Source organism: Danio aesculapii, chromosome 16, assembly GCF_903798145.1.
Source record: "Danio aesculapii chromosome 16, fDanAes4.1, whole genome shotgun sequence".
Taxonomy (NCBI): domain Eukaryota; kingdom Metazoa; phylum Chordata; class Actinopteri; order Cypriniformes; family Danionidae; genus Danio; species Danio aesculapii.
This window is the reverse complement of record NC_079450.1, coordinates 24,831,729-24,856,729: the sequence shown is the minus strand read 5'-3', so window position 1 is coordinate 24,856,729 and position 25,001 is coordinate 24,831,729. Positions and strand designations below refer to the sequence as shown.

General features: G+C 35.5%; 2 protein-coding genes across 2 annotated transcripts in view; both read right to left on the bottom strand.

Annotated features, from left to right (window-relative positions):
- tg (thyroglobulin) overlaps positions 1–5,988 on the bottom strand; it is a 70,558-nt gene extending 64,570 nt beyond the window's left edge. The window contains exons 1-5 of the mRNA XM_056475831.1: positions 5,765–5,988; positions 5,560–5,668; positions 3,163–3,260; positions 1,848–2,036; positions 1,236–1,395 (exon numbers count right to left, since the gene is read on the bottom strand). Coding sequence (XP_056331806.1) covers positions 1,236–1,395; positions 1,848–2,036; positions 3,163–3,260; positions 5,560–5,668; positions 5,765–5,849 — 641 coding nt within the window. The 5' untranslated portion in view covers positions 5,850–5,988. The remainder of the gene's footprint in view (positions 1–1,235; positions 1,396–1,847; positions 2,037–3,162; positions 3,261–5,559; positions 5,669–5,764) is intronic.
- Positions 5,989–7,566: 1,578 nt separating this feature from the next.
- Positions 7,567–24,208, bottom strand: phf20l1 (PHD finger protein 20 like 1). Its single transcript, XM_056475391.1, has 24 exons — positions 24,109–24,208; positions 23,029–23,174; positions 22,336–22,504; positions 22,034–22,129; positions 21,283–21,367; positions 20,740–20,828; positions 20,364–20,583; positions 20,040–20,171; positions 18,766–18,830; positions 18,453–18,678; positions 18,209–18,346; positions 17,444–17,626; positions 17,185–17,244; positions 16,773–17,063; positions 15,322–15,504; positions 14,811–14,867; positions 14,220–14,321; positions 12,989–13,129; positions 12,683–12,867; positions 12,200–12,299; positions 11,838–12,033; positions 10,897–11,140; positions 10,641–10,797; positions 7,567–8,920 (listed from the first exon to the last, which is right to left on the bottom strand). The coding sequence occupies exons 2-24, from the start codon at positions 23,109–23,111 to the stop codon at positions 8,778–8,780; spliced, it is 3,345 nt and encodes a 1,114-aa protein (XP_056331366.1). The 5' UTR covers positions 23,112–23,174; positions 24,109–24,208; the 3' UTR covers positions 7,567–8,777.
- Positions 24,209–25,001: the final 793 nt, after the last annotated feature.

Below are 25,001 nucleotides of genomic sequence, written 5' to 3'. Positions count from 1 at the left end.
AGAAAATCCTTTTTTCAGTGTATACAACTCCTTTGAACTTACATCTAAGGGTTATGAAAAACGATGTTTACATAAATATATTACTTCGCTATTGTTCCAATATTAAACCGCTCAAAATTAATAACAACAATAAATGTATATTGAGCACCAATTCAGCATATTGGAAAGATCACAAGAGTAATGTGATGTTAAAGACTGGAGGAAAGGAAATAAATTACACTTCACAATAATATACTAAATATAATAAAATAGAAAACTATTTAAGTAAAGGATGCACGGTGGCGCAGTGGGTAGCACGTTCGCCTCACAGCAAGAAGGTTGCTGGTTCGAGCCTCGGCTGGGTCAGTTGCCCTTTCTGTGTGGAGTTTGCATGTTTTCCCCGTGTTTGCGTGGGTTTCCCCCGTGTGCTCTGGTTTCTCCCACAAATTCAAAGACATGAGGTTCAGGTAAGTTAAGTAAGCTAAATTGTCCGCAGTGTATGTGTTGAATGAGTGTGTATGGATGTTTCCCAGTGATGGGTTGCAGCTGGAAGGGCATCCGCTGCGTAAAACATATGGATAAGTTGGCGGTTCATTACGCTTTGGCAAAAAATTGTAAAATTGTAATGATAGTTGATTTTTTACTATCATTACCGAATCAAACAATGAATTGGTGCTTCATAAAATTTTCCTATTTCATTAATGATAACTTGTACTGCTTAATAGTTTTATGTTATTCAAAGTATATGTAGTTTTATAACAGGGTAAAAGTCTTTATTTCTAATAAATGTAATGCATCCTTGTTAAATAAATTCAGCATATTAAAAAGATCTACTAAAATGACTAATAAACATGTTTCTTTCCAATGAGAGTAATACATTATAATCCAAAATATACTACAAATGATTGACATTATTTGAAATTGTACAAAAATTCACATATTTTACTTCATTTTAGACCAGGGGTGTCCAAACTCTGTCCTGGAGGGCCGGTGTCCTGCTGATTTTAGCTCCAACTTGCCTCAACACACCTGCAAGAATGTTTCTAGAAAGCCTAGTGAGAGCTTTATTAGCTAGCCCGGGTTTTGGCTGATTGGGGTTGGAACTAAACTTTGCAGGACACCAGCCCTCCAGGACCAAGTTTGGACACCCCTGTTTTAGACCAATAAAGTTCAGTAGAATGAGACTTTAAAAATCCCTAAAATAAAATCTTACCAATCCCAAGCTTAAAAAAATTATATATGTTTTGAAGTCTCACCTGTTGAAAGTGTGCAAGAGATCAAAGATCATCCTGTCGGTGGTGTTGACAAACTTGCACTGCACAGGTAAGAAGCCTCCATCATCTGAACACTGAGGAGGAGAACGCTCTCCAATACCATGAAGCAGTCTCCGTTCTCTCACCTCACAAGTACCAGGACCTACAGTCAAGATCCATAGTACACCCGATCACAAAGAACATCCACTTCAGAAGATTCAGGATTAAAACAGCCATTTAAAGAAATAGTTCAACCAAAAATAAAAATGTAAATCGCCATTTACTCCATATTTGAGTTTTGTTTCAGTTAAATACAAAAGAAGTTATTTTGAAAAATGTTGGAAACCTGTAACCTTTGACTTCTATAGTCATAGAAAAATAAATACTATGAATGTCAATGGTTACAGGTTTCCAACATTTCTCAAAGTAACTTCTTTTATGCTCAAAAAAAAAAAACCAAACAGGTTTGTGAAAAGTGAAGAGTGAGTAAATGATGACAGGATTTTCAGTTTTGGGTGAACTATCTCTTTAAGGAAATAAAAGTCTTCCAGAATGTGATCTAAATTAATGCATCCAGGGAAATGGATAAATATTACCCTGAATGAGTGCACTCACATTTGGATGGCTTTCCGTTCTGCCTGGTTCCATAGATCTCCATGCCCTCTTGGTCGACACACCAGCACTGGCCGCGGAATGCATCACACTGTACCTGTTGGTACTCACCTGAGTCCAAGCACACGGGCACCATGGTGGCATCTCCAGTCTGCAGTGCCTGCTGTCTCTGGAGCTGGCAGGTGGTTAAACCTGTGGAGAGAAAGAAGGTGTGATGATCATTTAATTTCAAATCATTTTAGTTCAATTCAGTTGATTCATTTATGATTTTGATTATTTCTTATAAAATAATCATTTGACAAAAATATAATGATTTGATTTTAGTAGCATAAATCTGCATTGTGGTGTTTTGTGTTGCAAGTGAAAGCCAAAGAAAATGTACTGATCAAATATTCAAATTTATTTTTCCCAATCTGTTGTGGTCATCAAAGCTACATTTATTTAATCTTAAATACAGGAAAACAGTAACACATAGGAATATTATTATGGTTTAAAGTAGTATTTTTTCTATTGCTGCATATTTTTTAAAAATCCAAAAGTTTTACATTTATTTCATTGATGATCATCACTTCACAATCTAGTGTCACATGATCCTTCAGGCATCCTTATAGTGTATGCTAATTTAGAGCTAGAATTTTTTATGTTATTAATGACTAAAACATTTGCATTATTATTAAAAGGGATAATTCACTCAAAACTGATAATTCTGTCATCGTTTACTTATTCTCTTGTCACAAATCTGTTTGAATTACTTTCTTTGGTTTAACACAAGAGGATATTTTTTTTTAAATGCTGAAAACCTGACTGCCAAAGTATTTGTTTTTCCTAATATGGAAGTCAATAGTGACAGATTTCAACATTTTTCAAAATAACTTATTTTCCATTCAACAGAAATTTGAAATCACTTGAAGTAAAAAAAGAGTATTTTTATTTTTTGTTGAACTACCCCTTTAATAGAACAGAGCTCACAGCAGTTATTGACTAACATTGATGCAATAAATAACATTGCCCAATAGACCATTCTGTGAAGTGTTACCATGTTTTTTTTATATAGAAAAGTACAAAAAAAAAGAAGGAAATGCAAATAAACTTAATTTATTCATATTTTTATCATTTTCTGGGATCCTAAAAAAGGAACTTTTTTGAGGACACATTACAAAGAAAAACATATTTGTTTCCTGGAAATCTTTTCAGCTTTTAATAACTTTTTGTGCATGGTAAAAGGTCCATGGATTTGAAATGTTCTTGATGGAACCACCAATGTCAAGAACATTTTTTATAAAGATGGAATCAAGCTCAAGTATGAAGAGGGGCTTACAATAAACTGAGGATCCATTTTGTCGACTCCCAGGTATCTCCAATCCTTCTGCATTCACACACCAACATTCTCCGCCTCCATGGTTACACTGAACATGCCTACAAACATTTTATTTTTACAATGTTGTTACATAAACATAGTAACACCACAGTACATTAATCAGGTATTATATGATAAGTGTACAGTTTTGGAAATGGAGGTGTATACATTATCTGAATGCTGGATAAATATGTTTCTCATTGATGTATGGAAAGCTTGTGATAGGACAATATTTTCATAGAACAATATTTGCCTAAGATAAAAACTACTTGAATATCTGGAATCTGAGGGTTTAAAAAAAAGCAATTGAGAAAATCACCTTTAAAGTTGTTTAGGAAATCTACAAAACACTTTAAGGAACATAATCTTTACTTAACAAAAGAAAAAACAACAATTTTGACTCAAATAATGCATTTTTGGCTATTTCCCCAAATACAGTAGTCAACATTTGAAGTGGGAGACAACTTTCATAAAGAAGTCTTAGGACAATTTTGATGACCCTTTTTGATCAACTTCGAATGTTGAAAACTGTACACCTGTGCAACATACTGTAGGATCACTGAGTACTGAAAAATCATACTCGAATGAAAGTACCATCACTTACCCAAAAAATGTAGTGCAAGTAGAGTAAAAGTATCTGTTACTGAAGCATTACTCAAAGTATGAGTAAAAAGCCCTTTAAAATTACTCAAGAGTAGTGAGTATTACATTGTGAAAGGTTGATGCGTTTACATGCAATTTGTGCGTGTGTGTGTGAAAACGTAACATTCTGTAGTGCATTTCATTACTGTTTAAAGCCATTTGCCGATTACAGTCATCATTCATCTTCTCATCAGTGACATGCAATTTTAACAGTCTCTTGGTCATTGCGTGTAATGATTTTGTGTTTTCTGTGTCTTGAAGTTGCTCTGTATGATGCAACTTTTCTATGTGTGATTTGATTAGATGAGAATCACAGGACTGATTCATCTACTTTAGCCAATCACCATAGACAAGAAAAGTAATGACCTTTGAAAGAAAATAGTGGACTAAAAGTAGAGATACAGCACTAAAAACGCATTCAAGTGAAAGTAGAAGTTCAGATTTCTTAAATTGTTAAAGTACAATTCCTGAGAAAACCTACTCAATTACAGTAATTTGAGTATTTGTAATTTGTTACTTCACACCACTGCATAAGATTGGTTTTGTGGTCCAAGGTCACATATAGACAGTTGAAGTCAGAATTATTAGCCCCCTGTATATTTTCTCCTCAAATTCTGTTTAATGGAAAGATTTTTTTTTTTCAGCACATTTCTAAACAATAGTTTTAATAACTCATTTCTAATAACTGATGCCATGATGACAGTAAATAATATTTTAGCTTGAAGTGCAATGTAAAGGCTTAACTAGGCCAATTAGGTTAATTAGGCAAGTCATTTTCTAACAGTGGTTTATTCTGTAGACCAGTGGTTCTTAAACTTTTTCACCAGAGGGCCCCTTTGTGTAGGCCCCCTACATTTACAGGCTCATGCTAGGCTCTTCTGTTTTAACCCTTTCAGCTGAGAGTCTAAGTTTATCTAAAGATTTACCAGCTTTAAAGAGTTTTGTCATTCATCAGCATGTTCATGACTAACAAATAACTGTACTTTGAACTAGCAATACTACAATGGAGGCTGTAGTGGCTCAGTGTATAGAAGTTTTGTTTTTTATATTCCTTTTTTTTTGTGTACTTCATAATTTACTTAGGTCAACAATCCTGACTTACACTGATAAAAAATTATTTCCTAAATGCATTCTAGAATGGGGTATTCAAGCTCAGAAGCAAAGGGGGCTACATTTAAACCACTTAAAATGCAAAGGGTCACAGGTTATAAATTATTGGCATAATTTTATCAGTTTTGCTGACTATAAAATGTTCATTACCAACTTGTTCTATTTAAAAATGATACTGAACATAACATTTAAATTAGCTAAAAAAAAAAAAAAAGCGGATTAACATCTTGAAAAAATGCATTTATACTCAGAGTATTAAGCTTATGTTGAGCACCATTAAATATAGCGCACTATAAGATTTTAATATTAAATCATTAGCCTTATAATATGACAATAAAATATTGCTTAGGGGGCTAATAATTTTGACCTTAACATAGTTTTTAAAAATTAAAACTGCTTTTATTCCAGCTGAAATAAAACAGATAAGACTTTCTCTAGAAGAAAAAATATTATAGGAAATACTGTGAAAAAATTTCCTTTGCTCTGTTAAACAGCATTTGTTAAATATTTAAAAGAGAAAAAAAAAAATCACACAAGGGCTAAAATTTGGACTTCATCTGTACATATGTATATATTTATTATATAGTATGGGTCACATTAGCACACCTGAAGCGACCGTCCTCAAAGCACTGTGGTACATGTTGACGTTCCTGCTCTGCACTGACAGACCTGAGCTGCTCACATTGACTCAGACTCTCCGTCTCCAGCTGGTATTCTGAATGTGAGAAACAGGTGGATGAGTTTCTTCATTCAAAACAATCGCTCATACAGTAAACATAAACCATATGTCGAGAACAAACCAGATGCTCACCTGAAATCTTTCCACACGTCAGAGAGAAAATACAAAACAGTATGCTGGTTACACAAAGGAGCTTCATCTCTTCCATGTTCTGCATCTTCTCTAGGATGCAAGAACTCTCCTGAAGTCTACAAGACTTCAGGCTCTTTTATACTATTGCTAAGATGTGCACCGTCATACCAGTTCAGCATTTTGTGTCGATTTACGGATTCACCCATCAAAACAGTAAGCTCTTCAGCTTGGCTGGAGTACCTAGTGGCGAATGAGAACATTTTACAAACGAGCAGCCAAGCTTGAGAGTGCTTCTTCGAGGAGAACCACCAACATCGCTCTTCTGGAAACCACTTGCAAGAGTTAAAAAGAGCTGTGCAAGGCTATTTCTTATATGTTGCTGTCGTCACTAAAAATCGATAAAAAAAAGAAAATACTATATATAGTGTAGTATACAAATATAAATGCAGTAAATGACACATAAATCTTCCATTTTTCCCATTTCTGTATTCAGAAGAGCTGCATGATTTTATGTTGGTTATTAGTTTCTGACAATGTTAATCACTGCAGTCTATTTTAAAACTATTTAATTAATTGAATTAATCTTTATAATAGGTTTAATTGTGGAATGATTTTTAAAATTAAAATGTATATATATATATTTTTTAACAATAAATTATCGAATTGTTGCAACATGCTGGGGCATAACAATATAATTGATACAATACATCTGAAGCATTTTAAGGAGATTAACTCAATATAATATACACATCAATGGTTATATCTGATCTGTTATCTCTGAACTATAAACTTATGCCAGTATTTATGTTTGACTTTTCTTTAAAGTACCAATGCTTTGCTTAAATAAAGTCTTAAGTTAAGAAGAACGTCTGCTTTGATTGTACTTGTTAAAGGTTTCATTAACAGACAAACCACCTCTAAATTAGCAGAATGATCACAAGTGAATTTGAATCATGATCTCTAAAATATTGCTCAAGTAGCTCTACTGTAAACAGCACACAAGTTCACTTACGCTGACATTATTACATAAATGTAAACCTTTAAAAAAAGTTTTAAACTATAAACGAATATGTTATGTGCCATGTTAGTTATGTGTATTTATTTTTCTCATCCTCCTTTCTCCACTTTTCACTCCACTCTTAGGTTGCTTATTGGTCCAGTTAACTGTTCATCATCGAAATGATACTGTCAGTTCCACCAATCCCCAGACGAGCCGCGAGGATTTAAAGATCTGACAGATCAGTGTGTGTTGTGCGATCTGCCTCGGCGTACCTTTGTGCTCCACGCAATTTGTGTTTTGCCATGCTTATTTGGTGATTTATTATCGGTTTTACAGTGGTAATACAAGTTTACTTGTTAAACTTCGTTGACTTTAAATAACAGCTTTGATGGTTGTTGTGTGATTCTAAACTGAGCCTTATGATATTCTTGTTAGGGTAATTTGGGGTTTTGTAGTTTAATTAGTTTAGATCGAGTGTCGTGTGCACTGAAGATATCGGGGTTTTTTTTTCATTATTTATTTTTGTCATCTAGTTTAGACGTTAGACTAAAGGAATGTTTTGTTTTGTTAATTTTTAGATTTTTCTTACACTCATTGTTTTCATTTAAAGAGAATATTATAAATGTTTATTTCTTTTTTTGTCCCATTATTATTGTAACGTCTTTTGTTTTAACCATTGAGAAAAAAAGAGCTTAAATTCAGAATAAATTCCTGCCTCATCCCCGATCTGTCGCACACATTACATTTGTCTCACCTAAATGATACTGCATTCCTTTTAAACATCATACACGCGTAACAAAACAAATTCAGAATATTTTTTTAATGAAGTTGTACATACAGATAATTACATCAGGTCTTTAAATAAACTCTTTAAATGTACAGCTGGTTTTTCTCATCAAACGAAACTTCAAGTTTTAAATCTAAATTCTAAAACACTCTTTGTACAGATTAATAGAAATGGAGATTAAACAGGCATTTCAAGTATTATTCTCCGATGCCTTACATTTTTTGTTGTTGTTGTTGTTTTTCCCTACAGTTGTAAAAAACTGTATATACACATTTCAAAAACAAGAAAACAGAACTAAATGGATTCATTATATGCATTTACATCCCTCTCAGGATTAGCTTACTTCACGGTAGCAACTCTCAAAATATCAACATGATAAACAGACCTTAGTGAGAAGAGTCACCTGCTTCTGGACGCCCACGATTAGATTAGCTTGCTTTCTTGCGAATCGCTACAGCATCCATCAAGACTGTAGAGAAACATGCTAAAATATTAGACGAGCTGTTGTACGAAAACTATCTATCTATCTAGGTGTTGTTTTAATGGGTTTGTTGGCATTGCGAACCTTTAGTGACAGTGTATCAGACTGCAAACTAGCCCAATCCTTCTCTAATAAAAATCCAACATTCATTTCAAAAACTTGGAAATTGAACTGTGCGTTTCTGGATAAAGAAAAACAGCCATATGGGTCTGTTTCCTTGGCACTTCAAAGTGACTTTAAGTGGCAAAAACCTTTTTCATTAAATATATATATATATATCAAACACTAATGAACTTTTAAATGGTCTGCTATTAAAGACCCACTACAGTCAAGTTCATATTTCCTTAAGCTCACAGAGAGGAAAAAAACAGACTGGATTTGCTTTTGGGGTCTAACTGATGCAAAAAGCAAACAAACAAAACAAACAAACAAACAAGCTAAAACCTAAATCCATGTTTGATGTTGTGACCTTTTTAAAAAATAGATTATGTTCCCTTCTGTTAACACGTGAAAGAATTAATATCCTATAGTGATGTTTTCCTATTTTGGACAACAACATCCTCTTTAAGCGCATATGCAGTTTAGGCTCACTGACATCTTCCTGTTTGACACATTCGGCATGAATCTCACACTTGGTCATGGCCAGCGTTCATCTTCACAGAGCACACATCAACTGAAGAGATTACACCTTCTTGCGTGCGCAGATTGTTGTTAGAAGCTCAGAAAACACACTATAATGTGTGTATCACACAGAGCAGAGGGTGCTCATCTGCTGCACTTTTCCCAGGTCAGTCAGAAGCTGTTTGATGCGGCACTTGAGCTGAGGGAGTCGGGCTAGAGGATCAGGAGGCTCCAATTCACCAGTGAAGTCCAGCCAGCTCTCCAGCACTTTACATAGACAGGGAGGAAGAGAATCAAACTTTAATATATCACCAAATGCATCTCTAAGATTTCTAAAACAGTAGCTTGCCAAGTGATTTTTCTGGCATTTCATTTCTGCTGCCTGTTTTGTAGATAATACTAAGGGGTATGTGGGGGGATGGGGGGGGGGATATAAGATATAATATATATATAATATATTTATATTAAGATATAAACACTACACTGCTTTTATGATGTTTATGATGCTACCAAATTACCAAATAACTGAAACAATGCTGAGCTGAATATGCATCCAAGTGATGGTAATTATTAGTTGAGAATTTCTGAAGATCTCACAAATGTGTAAAGGGAAAACAGTGGCAGAAATCCCTTTGTTACGCACAGAACACTGGCAACAATGTGGCTACTATGATGGGAAAATATGAGCTTGAGCATCAATCGTGACAACCTATTATACATCGTGACAACATATCCTGTTTTTGGTTTGTTTTGAAGTCTCTGGTACAAGTTGCATTCATATTTCAGCCATCTTCTCAGAGGTCTCGGTCTACTAGTTTGCTGCAAATTGACGGCAGAGTTCAGACTTATACAAATGAACCGCATTAACAGAGGAGTCACACAACATTTCATTTTAAATTCAACAAACATCCTGCAAATGTTGTAAACATCTACAACAAAAGTGTATTGGTTGACCTCTAGTTCTCAAAGAAGTAAATATGCATGTTTAATACTTTATATTTCCATGGGTGATAAATCTTCATAGCTGATACAGGGTGTCCGCGAAGTCTTAAAGTATTGAAAGTTGATGAATCAATTATGAAAAATTTAAGGTCCATAAAAGGTATTAAAAAGTCTTAATCGCGTTTTTACGAGGTCTTAAGTTTTGTTCAAGCATTGTCCAAAGTGTTTGACCTCAAAAAAGCATAAATATTTTTCTTTTCCTCCTAACATTAACAATATCGTGCTCGATCCACGCAAATAGTTTGGGCCAGGGCGCATGCAGCCAAGCTCCTTCGTCCAGGTGATGTCACGTAATTTGCGATAAACATGGAAAGGTGATGTGACACTCTCCACATGTAGCGAAACAGATGGCAAAATGGCAAAAATTGGTAAATTTGCGTACTCCTGGCTGAAGAAAGACAAATTTAAACAGTGGCTGAAGCCTAATTTATTCTTTTAAGCTTTGTTTCTTCTGAGCTTATCGGAGTTCTGTTGCATGGTTGTACTCCATTGATTTATTTAACTACAACTTTTTATAAACAACTGATTATTAAGTTAAAGGTTCTTATTGATTAGAATTTGAAGTGGCAATGAGGTCTTAAAAAATACATTCTGAGAATGTCTTTAAAAAGTCTTAATAAGGTACTGAAATTCCCTTCAGGATTCCTGCATATACCTTGTGATAACCAACAGGTCCCTGATTAAATCTGTATATTAAGTCTGACCTCACTCACGGTTCCCACACTTTCATAAACAGCTAATTCAAGGACTTTTTAAAAGCACCAATAATTTCAAACGAAGCACCTTTGCAATTCACACCACCAGCATATGCAGCGCCATGAAAGTCCTTACTGTACCTAACATTCCACTTACATTTAATATTGACATTAAAATGTCAGAGTAGTTTTCTCCAGACCAGCACTCAAAATGCTTTGGTAGATCAGGGGGTAATGGTGTTATTTTAAATGTGTTATTCAGTGCCACATTCCATGTTCTGGCTGCTTACCATCAAGCTCTTTCTCAATGAGGTCCATGCGGCCCGACAACTGGTTCTGAATGTCCTCTATGTGTGTGAGCAGGTTCATCTGCCACTGCAGACAGTTCCTGGTCTGCTCCACACTGCTGTCATTCACACATCCAGACAGAGCAATGGCACTGCTCACCTACACAAACCATAACACACAGCAATTATCTTTAAACTCTGCATTCTCATCCACATGCTGACACTGAACAGGTCTGAGTTTTGACTGTTCTTAGGATACCTCTTCTTCCTTCAGGTTAAACTGAGAGCCCATTTGCATCCCCTGCTCATCTCTTGTGTGCTCGGCACCTGTGCCAGGTGGTTTTTGGTAGCTGTGCTCACTGGTAATGTAGGTTTCAGGGTTTAAATTCTGATTAAGGTGCTCTTTGAAATGTAGACCATCTGGAACGCCACCCATAGGCTGGTCCTCATCAGAGTTTACCCAAGACCGAGCCCACAAGTGCAAACTTGGGTTATGCTTGTTCCTTAAAAAATGTGAAAGGCATATTATAGTTCCTGTTCTTTTCTATAACAGAAAAATATTTGAAGATCAGTTTATAAGGGTCCTATTATACTGTTTTATTAAGGGTCCTATTATACAGTTTCCTTTAGTGCATAATGCTGGCGTTTGAGCAAGAAAAAGAAAACCATTCTGATGGGAGTTGTTCTCTGTATCTCCAATATCGTAACATCACCAATATTGTATGTATCTATGAGCACTGCTTCTGAACTCAAACACCTTAACTGTAGTGGTGTGTCTACTCCTTAACTGTAGTAGGTTTTTGCATTTAAAAAGACAAACATGCTTCCATTCAAAAAGTTGGAAAAGCATGATATAAAAACAGATACATTTTCCAGTTTAAACTTCACAGACATATTTTGATGACACCTGACACTTGATGAACTAACACCGTTTCAATTTACTATGATCTTCTATGTGAAGCTGCTTTAACACAATCTGCATTGTAAAAGCGCTATACAAATAAAGGTGAATTAAACTGAACACCAAGAGCATAACAGGAGCCCTTTAACACGCTTTAAAAGTTTAAGCATATTTAAGATTTAGCATTTTTAAGCATAACAACTGTGCATTCTGTACATAAAAAAATCCAGTGACAGTAAACTCTAACTAGCTAACATCTAATTTAAAGGATTAAACAAGCTTCTGGTAATTGCTCTTACTGTAAAATATCCATCTTCAGCTGAAGGCCATGGAGCAGGTTTTTAACACTGTAAACATCAGCCAGCAGCTGGTGAGTGGACACGATTTTCTTGGCATTCTGATGAGAGTAGTTCTCGGCGAGGAACGACAGGCCATACATGTGGCCCTTTTGAAGCCAATCTTTATCATGGCGGTACTTTGCGCTCCACCTCTGACCTGAGAAAAGAGCATTTTTTGTAACAAATCTGCAGCAACTTCAGTTTAATATTTATAATTCACTTTATTCATTCATTCAATTAAGAAACAAAAAATAGACATTTGTAGAAAGCAGGATACAGTTAAAAATTCTGTTGACGATTTTCAACTGTTGCATGATTGTTACCTGGAGGGTCTCTACAGATGTAACAGATGTACTGTTCTGGGATGCTGTCCTCCAAAAGCCCCATACACACACTGTGCTGCCAGCACATACATTCTTCACACTGTAAAGTGATACACAAAAAGACAAATACACATTTTCAGGCACTATTCAGCACATTTAAAGTGATAGTTTATCTAACATTTTTAAATTGTTATCATATGCTAATCCTTCACTTCTTTGTTCTATCAAATACAAAGGAAGATATACTAAAACTTTTGTAGAAAAAAAAAGCCATTCACTTCCATTGACATCATTCTACTGTGGATGTCAATGGAATGCAACTTCCAGCATTCTTCAGAACATCTTGTATTATAATAATAATAGCAATATTTAACAGAATGAAGAAATCTATAATGTTTAAAAGCACTTGAATATGAGTAAAAGCTGAAGAAACTTTCATTTTTGGGTGAACTATCCCTTTAAGATATGATGCCATAATCCTACCTGAATCATGAAGCCATTTTCTTCATCCATCTCGCATATGCAGCGAACAATTTCATCAGCACCATCATCATCCTCATCCTGGAAGTCCTCCATAGTGATTGAGTCTAGATCCTGGTTATACTCATCTCCACTGAACAGTAAGCTCTCAGTGGTCGAGTCTTCCAGGAAGTCGATGTCTGAAAGGTCTGTGATAGAAAAAGACAATAAGAGGCTCAACATCACCAATGTCATATTACGTTGACTACTACTTATTATAACAAGCAGGTCAAATTTAATAGCCACAAATAACTGCATGACAGAACTCACTCTCCCCGGTGAGGTCAACGGATAGTATGGCACGAGGGTATTGGAAGGTGCTGTGCTTGAAGGCACTAGAGGAAGAACGATGCGATGGGGAAGACGGTCTCTCCAAGTAAGTCAACGACATCTCATCCAGGTCTGGGTAACCTTAGCACAAAAGTGAGAACAAATCTAAATATTTGTAACACTTAAAGGTTCAAGAAACCCTTGAGTACTTGAAATTTTTTTTTAAAGATTTGTGTGTTTTGAGCATCAATTAAGACAACGTTAGTACCTGTCAGCTTTCATTGTGGGGAAAACTGGAAAATTTTAAGCTTTAGTCAGCTAATTTCATCTTCGTGTTTAAAATCATTTTTGGGGCAGGATCAAAATCGGTAACGTATCGCTAGTGAAGTGATGACGTGTCAGTTTCTCATTATTATTCATAGCGGAGTTTTCTTATACAATGAGAAGACCCTGCTTCTTAATTATTCATAAGAGCACATGCTTTCGGAAGGTAAAGCAGACCTGCCACGCTGTGAGACCCAATGACTAGGTGAGACCAAGTGCGCACATGCCACGCAGTATTTAGCCATTCATGAAGGATTGTATATGTTTGTTTCCATGATCCATGCATGTTTTTCCCCGCGATACTGTCAGGGCCGATACAACAAAGCTGTTGGTTTATAGCAAACATTTTTGTCTGGAGCACTGTATGAGAATTGGAGAATAGCGGACTTTGTCTTTTATCAGTTGAGTTTGTTACCATTCAGACACATCGCCTATCCGTGCTGCGGTGTTCACCTGTGTTCGTACTTCTATAGCTTACCGGTAGGGCTAATGGTTGAAAAAGATAGAAAAAGAGACCTACTTCACTACTATCCAATGTGTCTGCATTCAGAGCCAGGGATTTAGGAGGTAAGAAGTCCTCCTCATGTAAAGTGTTTATATAAAAACAATAATCTTTATAATGATATAACAAATTGCGGTGCTGTGTATATGAAATTACAAATAACAAACGTAGCAGGATATTAAATTACTTGCTGTTTATTTCAGCGAATTTTAACTTTAAACTTACTCCCCTGTTTTCCCCCTGCTCTGCTGGCCACGCCCACTCCTCTCTTTGCTTGCAGCGCTCCATGCCCATCTCTAAGCATTTTTGAAAAAATTCTGAGGTGGACTCGAACCGAAAGAAGGGGGTTTCAAGGCCTGTCAAAAACTCTGCAATGAAGGCAAACTCATTTGCAATTTAACTTACAGTGCAGTTTTGATTTCTTCTTCTTTTTTTTCTTTTTCTTCTGTTTAATTCGGAAAAGGTCCTTCTCTTTCCTGTCCCTCCTGTCTTTATCCCTCTTTTTAACTATGGCAGAAACAGAAATGCAGGTTATGAAATCTTCGGTTTAACATGGTTTAAGCAATTTGGTTGTTCGCACAAGACGTGACATGACAGACTATAACATTTAAATACCACACACATTCTGAACCACAAAATAAAACTGCACTCTCAAGTATTATACCATTAACATTATTAAAAGAGTCTTTAAAATCATCATTCCTCACTCTAATATTCATATTTAAACTATATAATTGCTAATTATTTTATTTATCTTATAAATCTGGAGGTAAACTATCTGCTGCTGATTTCAGTATGGCTATAAATATCATGTAAAATGATACTGAAACTGAGGTTATAGTTTATGCTGTTTTTCGATTTCTAAAATAGAAACTTCTTATGTCACTGATGGTTACTATATAAACTCCTTTTAACAAGCTTATCACATCACAGCGCATTTAGTTAGGACATGGTGTAAGAATAAGAAAAAGAGATTAAAAAGTTAAGTAAACCCACCAAACAATTGGCATTTATCCTCCAGTTTGAATTTCCGCTCTGTCTTTATACAAAGACCTGAAGACAAAGCAACATGCATAAAATGGTCAATATAATGACAAATGCAAACATCTCTAAAGAGAAGTCCCACAAATGTATGGCGTGCCATTACATACACACACACACATAAAATAAAACATACATATTTTTCAAGATCATCAAAATTTACAGGCGCACATATAGCCTGTAACCTGTAAACACTATACTTATTTAATATTTGACTCTGCACTGATAACTTGTTAGTCACAATACATCATGTGACAAAATGAGTTGGAAAAAACTAAATTAACAATCCATCAAAACACTGGAGAAAAAAAATTTAACAAATTACTTATTTACAATATGTATTAATTCATTGTATATCATTGTATGATGTATTAATTCATTGTCTGATATGACTATGATTATGATAATATGATGAAAATACATCTTAGTATTTCATGACCCTTTAAAACCTGCACACTCAGCTCACCATCCATGTGCTTGTCTTTCTTGATAATCTTGTCGTGGAGGTTATCAAAGGTGGGAGGTGGAAGGGAGACCTCAGTACTGTCTGAACTCATAGAGGCAGACGAGCGTTTCTTTTTACAAAACTTAGGAGGTCGCACACAGCCACCACTGTCCATTTGAAGTATGAAGCCCTGAGAGGACAGAGCTAAGACACAAAACAGAAGAGAAAATTTTTTAAGATTTAATTCTTGAATTGTGGTTTGAATGTATGGAATAGAAGTACTGTCATAAAGATTTTGTTTTTGGCACTTAATAAGGCTCTGTCTCATCTGCCAGCTATTTTTTAGATTGTAAAGAACTATTATGGCCCATTTCCAATGAATGATTTATGGCCGTTTCCACTGTCAAAAGGTACCAAAAAGCGACCCGTACCATACACTTTTTGGGTACCCTTTCGAAAGGGTACCTAGCACAACAAAAGGGTACCAAAAGGCAAAGCAAGACGCAAAACTGAATGCTATTGGTTTACAGAAATAGGTCACTGGCTCATGCACAAGCCAGGAGATGAAAACAAAGGAAGCACCATTTTTAAAAACACAGCCAAGACATTACACCATAATAATATATACATGTAATAACAGGCCATGAACGACCCAAACTTAAACAAACCTTGTCAGTATCTTATCACACAAGCTCACTTTTCCAATCGATGACTCTCACTTTGTTATTAATACCTGTAACAGTGGTGATGTGATTTTGACAGTGGAGTGTCGCTTTTTGATTCGTACTCATAGATAAGACTTTGTGTTTGTAGCTCAGCAGTGGTGAAACTTGAGGCTGCACGACATTGGAAAACTCTGACATTGCCATATTTTATTTTTCTGTGATATAAATTTCAATATGAATACAATTTCCGCAGATGGCTTGAACAGCTATATTCTGAATGAAATCATTCATTCATTTGGGATGGGATGTTTTTGTAGCAGAGTGAATCAAACAAACTGCAAGCATAAATAAGGTTTGTGTAATAAGCAGTGTCTTATGGTGCTCTGGAGAGTCAAACAGTAGAAAGATACTCAGGTACAGTAATTAAATAATCAAATGTAATGTGAAATAACACTGTATAGTCTACATTGCTGATAAACTGTAATCCCAGCTTAATATTGCAGATCCTGCGATGTGACTATTGCGAATGAACACATTGTGGTATCGATGCTGAAACGATATATTGTGCAGCGCTAACATTAACCGTACACTTTAAAGTCTTACATAAGCAGAAACACAAAATTTTGTATCTGTGTCAGTTCTAAACGCAGATTTTGGAATTGTATTTTCATAAAATTATGCAATTATGTTCCGCTTTTTTTATTACATTTTTAGAATTTGGCTTATGCACAAAATATGTACTACAGTGATTTTATTCCATATAAATGTGGTTGAAATTCCAATAGCAAATATGAAAAAGGCACCTACAGGAAGAAGTAGAGACGGTCCTGCGCCTCTTGTTATCTGGGACATCTGATAATGTGCTTGTAGGCATGGAAGCAGACGTGGCCCTGGTGCGGCCCTCCCTCTCAGGGGAGCAGACCTCTGTGTCCATTTCTTTCTCAGTGTTGTGATAGTACTTCAGGTGATAGTCCAGCAGCTTAGCTTTCCGGAATGCTTTAGAGCAGCCAGGGACTTTACACTTAAATTTATTATGGTCCAGGTCTATTATACACTCGTTAGGAGCTAAGGGGTCATCAGACCTCTTGGTGTTTATGACTGGGGAGAAATGAAAAAGAAAATATTAATGAGACATGTAACAATAATAATCATAATAATAAATAAATAAATTTTTTTCATGTATATTTATTAATGTCATTTTGCTGGTGATGGTTCCTACTTGGTTCTCTGGCATGTTTGTTGGCTTTAGGAGTTCTAGAAGGAACTTTCTGAATTGCAGCTGAACATAAAATTAGAAGACAGAAAAAAATATAGTATTAACATACGACAAAGCCCACATCATTGCTATGACAGCATTTCAAATCTACTGTTGATATTCTGCATGCCTTGATATGTGCTGTTTACTATAGCAACGAAACACAAAGAGCCTTTCAAAGGGTTTATATAGAAACACATTCAGTGATATGGTTGAAAACTACCTGGGACTACAGCAGGTGAGTTTTCTTCAAGTGTTGCTTGATTACTGGGCAAAACATCAGTTATTTTCTCCTTCTCAGTGATTGGTGCCTGAGCACTGGCAGTGGAAGCAGCTGTGGATGGGCTTCCTGAAACTGGCTTTTGTGAAGTATCTTCTGTTTTAACCACAGTGCTGCTGTCTTCATCTGGAAAAACATTTTAACATGCATAATTTAAACAGAAAATTCTAGGGTGGAACTACTGAAAAACAGCATGTACAGTATGCACACTACTTTTCAATGGTTTGTGGGTAATTCTTAAGCTATAAAAGTGATAGTAAAGATTTTGATAATGTTAGAAAAGGTTTATATAAAAAGCAGATGTTTTTACTGTCAAGCTAAAAAGTCCCTGTGGCTTCATAAAATATTTTTAAAGAAATGTTTCACGGCTCTGAAAACTATAATTTAAACTAGATAGAAAACATATTTCACATTATTAATGATCGACAAATATTGATTCTTTATGATGGCTGCAGCCAATACCTTAGGAAACAGAGATGGCTGATATGAAGCTGATTTACATTATTAGTATAAAAACGCATGAATGATTAAAGTATTATTTTTTATATATATTTTAAAATGGATAAACTTCAAATGCGAACATCTTAATTCTATAATCCTAATTTAGTACTTTTTTCAATGTTTTGAACAGTATTTAGTTTTAATACTATTATTTATATTATACTATTATTTATACTATTATATTTATATTATGCAAGTGTCTCTCACCAGCTATCAGAGGGCCATCTGGCGGTGGAGGAGGATGAGTGACTGTATCCCTTGTGTGTGGTGACGGCGGACAGATCAGGTCAGAGGTTGTTGCTAAACGTTGAGATCGTCTCCTTCTTTGGGGGGAGCTGGAAGGGGCTGTGCAGAAACATAATTGATGAATATCATTGAAAACAACAAGTATATTACACAGTAACTGCTGATAGTGGACAATTTATGAACACTACTACTCTGGCTGACACACCAGTGTGTGTGCTGTCTGGAAGGGTTTGTGTTGAGCTGGGTGAAGGACTTGGTTCGGGGGCTGCAGATGTGTTCTGACTGCTGGAAGCGGACTCTCCAGAGTCGTGTTTCAGTCTTCTTGAACGAGCTTTGCACACAGGTGGGCTAGAGAGGGATGGGGTTGTCTTTTGGGCACTGGCCGACTGGGATTTCTCATCAGCTGGACTAGGCTCTGGACTCTGTACTTTCTGAGGGACGGAGAAGTAAACATGACACAGAGTGTGTACAAAAAAGTGTTCATTACGCTGATAATGGTAAGCCAGTTTCTTCTATACCTGCTGTGGTGTCACTGGAAGCTCTTTAGTCTCTGCTTTGAATTCAGACTCAGTGTCAGCACATCCTGGATGAGAAATGAGGCACAGAAAAACATTTTTTTTTATGATTTGATGTCTAAGAATTAAGAACCACAGTGAAATTATTACAATGAGAGTTTTAAATGTATAGCCATATCAGCCTTTCGAGCTATTTCATAAAAAACCAAATCGAATTAACAACATTTTATAAATATCACTTTTTTATAATAATGATAAAATAATAACAATAAAATAACAACAAAAAAGAGATCAACAGCAATAAATTATACAAAAAATTAAATCTAAAAACTCCTTTTTATAATATTTACTTTTGATTAAAAATTCTAACATTTTTGAAGAATTCACATTTAAAAATATTTATTTTAAGGTCTCTCCAGATAAAAAAGTGTTGTCTAATAACATTAAAAACAGGGCATTCCAAGAGTATATGTTTAACACTTTGGTTTCTGTTGCAATATTGACATTTTGAAACTATTACAATAGCAATCATATTAGTGTCTAATGTGAAATAACGCTTTGTTTATTACTATAAAGTTATGTTGCCTGTAACTTTAAATGCTCACACTCTTTAAGGAATTTTCTGTTGGATGTTGATGTTTTAATTGTTTGGCTTTATTAATGAATGCTGATATTCATTTGTTAAAAGTTTTACATTTTTAGGGTAACTATTGCATTCTTACAGGACAACTTTCATAATTTGCTTAAAGCTTCTGTTAAGTTATGTTTTATGAGCTGTGCATGCGCAAGGAGAATGTGTGTGCACGCTAACGTGGGCTTTTTGGGGTCTATAAAGATCCCTGTCTGTTATTGCGAGTATATACGATTTGGAGAGAATAAAGAGTGTTAAAAATAAGAAGAACCATTGTGGTGATTTGACTTAACAGCTTCAAAAGCCAATAGTTATCATCATTGACATGAATGTAGAATAAATTCCACAAATGATTCCAGATTAAATATTTAAAATCTTGGGAAGAAATTTATAGAAAGCATTCAAAATTATATACATAGCACTCAAATGAATTGATTAACATGCATACATTTTCAAGAAGATTTTCTTAAATAACTTGGCACTCATATATCCATCTTTATATTTTCAAAACTGCTCACCCTAATTGACAACTACTATTTGAAAATGTTCTGTAGGCTTGACTGCATGTCCAGATGTTTTTAGCAACTACTTGTCTTGACCTCTAGAAACCAAGCCTTGTTGTGGGGAGTTCTCTGCAAATGTTTACCTGCTCCTTTGCCAAGGCGACTCCTTTTAATGCTGCATGGGTTGCCTTGTCTTTTGCTCCTCCTCTTTGCTGTAGCCGATTCAAGTTCCTCAGCAGGTGGCTTACTGTCCTCTTCTTCTGAGTCCAGGTCTGCTGATATGGAAACATACACATTGTTTATGTGGTCATAAAAAAAGTCCTGCTAAGATGAGTTAACAATTAAATGAAAAATATCTATAAAACATATGTAACTTAACAGATCAGCAAGAACTTGTCTACAAATTACATTTCATAAGGCTTACAAAGGTATAGTGGAAAAATAGTGGAAAAATAGTAATCACACACCAAGTTTCTCTGATTCACTATCCTCATCATCATCATCATCTTCCTCCTCATCATCATCATCCTCTTCATCATCATCATCGTCGTCATCCTCCTCTTCATCTGACCGCTGTTCTCTCCTGTCCTCTCTGTCCTTGTTGCTGTTGGCGCTGGTACGTGGTCTGTTCCCTCCTTTATTCTTGGCCGCAGCAGAGGCAGCTTTCACCAGTGCGATCCAGTCCTGCTTGAACACAAACCAATACACTATAAGTCACATCTGACATTGGCTAGGCACATAACAGGCTATTCAAAAACAATAGCATTTGAGCTATTAACAATGTAGTAAATTTTGTAAAGCAAAATAAACTAATGATAATTGTGAAGTCACTTATAAACTTACTTGTCCTTTTGCATCTTCTGGCATGGACTTGATATGGATTCTTTTCACACAGCGAATGACACCATCATAAAATTGTACAGTGTAAGTTCCTAAAATATTAAATTTAAAAAAATCAGCAAACCCGTGCCTCTTTATGCATTTTTAAAAGTTATGATTCAAAATATCAAATAAACATTATGTCAACAAAAAAACTCTACTATATTTAAGTTTTCACATGTATAAACACCTTGGTTAAATTTGCCATTTTTTTATGCATTTGGAAATTATTTCCAAACCAGAATTTTCTTGCAATTTCAGAAAAAAAAAAAAGTCCCAACCGAGAGATGTAAACTCATAATCGAAAGGACATCACAACATAATACAGTACTTAGACAAAGTTTGAAACATCTTTTTAACTCTTCTTGCAAAAATGTAACCATTGCATTAATTTGATCATTTTCATTTCATTCATTTTTGCCTGTCGCCACTGCATCCATGAGATGTTTCTTGCATATGCATAGTGAAAAACAATTCTGCTCAGAAGCGCAAGCAAGGTGATCTTACCTTCCTTGTTGATACTTTCTATCTTTGCAGGGTAGTAGCGGCAATCTGTCCATCGTGCAAGCACTTCCTCACCATCTCTCAATTCCTGAAGGTAAAACAAAAGCAAAACAGACGTGCAATTAATTACAGTCAACACAACCAAAATAAGCAAGCCTGCATTGACGATATGGGATGTGCTGTGATCATAAAAGTGAATGGTTAGAGCAGAACCAACTGTGATGAACACCAAAAACTTGATTATTTCATAAAGCACCTGCCGAGTTAATTTAAAAACCACACAGACACTAGCAAAAATCCAATTCAAGAAAACCACAAAAGTATTTAGAAATTGTTAACTATGTTTGTTGGTTTTTTGTACACACATCAGAGAGTGAAGCATTCTCGAAATAGACTACTAATCATAAGCCTGGGGTCATTAAGATTTTTCTATTTCAAGTGAACACTTTTCCTATTTAAACTTCCTATTTAACAAGCAATCTAATAAATATTATTATACCGTATACTTGAAACAATATATTCTTTGGTAATCAAGTATAATGTCAAATCTTACTGACCCCAGACCTTTGAACAGTACTTTAAGTTTCATGAAAGACCTGTGTATTTTGTATTTTTGTTTTTTTAATGGATGATTGCTTTTGGCCCAACAAAACATTAAAAGGTTTTGGCTATGCAGATGGAGGAAACCCAAACAAGAATGGGACAAGCAGTTGAGAGAGCCAGATTGAGGTAGATGGTCAATTGAGGTATGTACTTGTCTCTGCTGGGGTAAGTCTTTTTGGTCTTCTGTGCTCTCTGTACTTCCAGGAAGCTCACGAAGGCGAGATGCTCTCATCTCGCTGAGTCTCTCCTGGCAGAAATGTTTGTAAGACAAGAATTAATCAATCACTCGTCTCATTAACAAATGAGATTTTCTTTTATTTCATTTGAGTGGCTCAAAGATTTTAGCACTATGGAGTCCCTGCAGTTCTCATGCTTGCCAAATTATCCTAAACAGACCACACATGTATATCTTTACAAAAAAAAGAAAAAAAAGAGGAAGTACTGCAAACATACAGACACCTCTTCTTCTTTGAGACCCTCTTTGCGGAGTGCCGGTCTCTCTAAGGGTCGAAGTCTGCTGCTGTCCCAGAGAATCCATTCATCATATCTATGGCTCCAACGGTCAAAATGAACAAGCATCTTTCCTTCATCATAATCAATCTTCTCGATGCGTGAAGGGTACCTGTGGACAACAATTGAAAAATGGCAAGAAAAAAAAGCACAGAACACAATTAGACTTTAGTTCCAATGCATTCAAAAACTAAAAGTGTCCACAAACAAACTAAAATTACTCTATTTGCATTGAATAGAACAAAAAATTGCATAAGTGTTTATTAACAGCAAAATAAAGGAGTATTCAATCTTTTAACTCCCACAGAACCCAAGATTAAATGATCTTGTCACAGGCACCTGCATTTCAATCATATTCTAAATATTAAAAAGCATTTGTATGTTTTTACATATAAAGAACCAGTTCTATTTCTAAACAATATTATATTTTAAACAATTCTTAATTTATTCAAATTAAAAACTTAGTATTTAGAAAATATTTAGCTACAATTAAGCAACATTGTATTTTCATTATCATATACTATACACTTACATTTTACCACTTATATGAATCAAATTTTAATTTATGTTATTATTTATAATCAATTGACATTGGTTGTCACATTTTAAAAATGAATCTTCAAAATGAATTCATACCATTTTTGCAGATAGTCCTGGGCCTCGACCCTGGCACCAACCTCAAACGTGATCCCTGGTCGATTTGGAGTTTTTTTGCTCATTTTGAGTATTCTCTAACCGGGTCTTTCTCGAGACTCAAACGCTCTCTCGTCCTGTGGACAAACCTATGAATGCAAAGAGAAGATCTATGAGTCTATACATATACATCAGCTAAACCATACTGTGTGGTCAAATATTTGACATTAATATCACCAACTTTATATAAAAAATAGACAAATCTTTGACTCATTTGCAAGTGTAGTATTGTATTTGCAAATGTACAAATAAGCATACACAGTTTCCTGAGCTCAGCTTTTTGTCCAGCTTGCAAAATGTACCCCAATCCAGGCCTTTGAACAGTACATTGTAGCCTAGCATGTTTCCTATTAGAAAAATTACAATATTTCACAAAAGTCTTAACACTTTAATGTGTTACAAAGCATAAAAATCGCATGCAAACAACAGATAAAAAGAAACAAACAAAAAGAACTGTGAATGCATAGGCTTTCAAGCTGGACAGTGGCTAACTGGGCTAACCAGCTACTGTACTTCACTTATGGCAGCTTGGCACACGAATTAAATCCCCATTTTAAACAACTGTAACCACAGAAATGAAACTGAACTTTCTAAAATACCCTGATGCAAATTTAAGACTGAAAACACAAATAGTATAATATCAAGAAGGCAGCTTACTCTTTTCACTGGATTACCATAGCTCGCTAATGCTAGGTACAGAGTAACGACCTTCTTGTAAATATTTTGCAGCTTGAATACAATTGTCAAGTTTTTCTTGAAAGCACTAGTAAACCCGTGAGCATACACGACACATATATATATTTCAAAGACGAAACTTTAAGTCAAACCTCTCATTGTCCAGTTAGCACAGCAGAGCTAGCAAACAGCTAATGCTGTACCAGCTGACTAGCTAAACCGTTCCGAGGGGATAAAACTATGTGCAAAAAAGATGAAAAAAATGACAGGACAGTGTCTTTGTTAAAACGACTCGAAGAAAGACAGTTGCTTTCTGACGTCCGCTGTATGCGTGACATGTAGATTTACCTTTGCAAATTCATTGAGAGAATAGCAATTAATTCCTATAGTGTATTGTGTTCATTCCAGCTCAGTTAGTTTTAACCAAACTGAACGTGTGCGCGCACGCACGCGACGTACAAAATGCCCAGGGCACGCGCATCGCAGACTGACACGTGACCCATAATCAGACGCTTTTGTGTTTGTTTGTTTTGTTGTAAAAGAGACAGTAGCAGCAGTCTTACTTTCGCTTGAAGCTGAAGTGGAGTAGATCTTCTGTGCGATTTCTCCGAACTGCTATCAAATACAGATAGAAAGAAAGTGGTCAATGTTAAATTCTATACTTTAAACTTGAGCTCATATTTGGCTTTCAATTTGTGTACAATCTATGAATTCATAAAAAATGGCAGATTTATTTCTGTCTTTGGAAAATATCCAGTTGTGTTTAATCATAAACAGCAAAAAAAAAGTATATTTTAGTTTTCCGTTCTCTTTAAAAGAACCTTGGTTTCATAAAATGGCAACACAAGCTAAGAGTTTGCATGTTCACCCCGTGTTCATGTGGGTTTCCTCCGGGTGCTCCGGTTTCCCCCTCAGTGCAAAGACATGTTATAGGTGAATTGAATGAACAAAATCGGCGGTAGCGTATGTGTGTGAATGTGAGAGTGTATAGGTGTTTCCCAGTACTGGGTTGCAGCTGGAAGGGCAATGTGTAAAACATATGCTGATAAGTTGGAGGTTCATTCCGCTGTGGCGACCCCTGATGAGTAAAGAGACTGGGTCCAAGGAAAATGAATGAATAAATTGTGAAATCCAAATATTACCCAGTACTGGGTTGCAGCTGGAAGGGCATTAGCAATGTAAAACACATGCTGGAATGGTTGGCAGTTCATTCCGCTGTGGCGACCCCTGACGAATAAGGG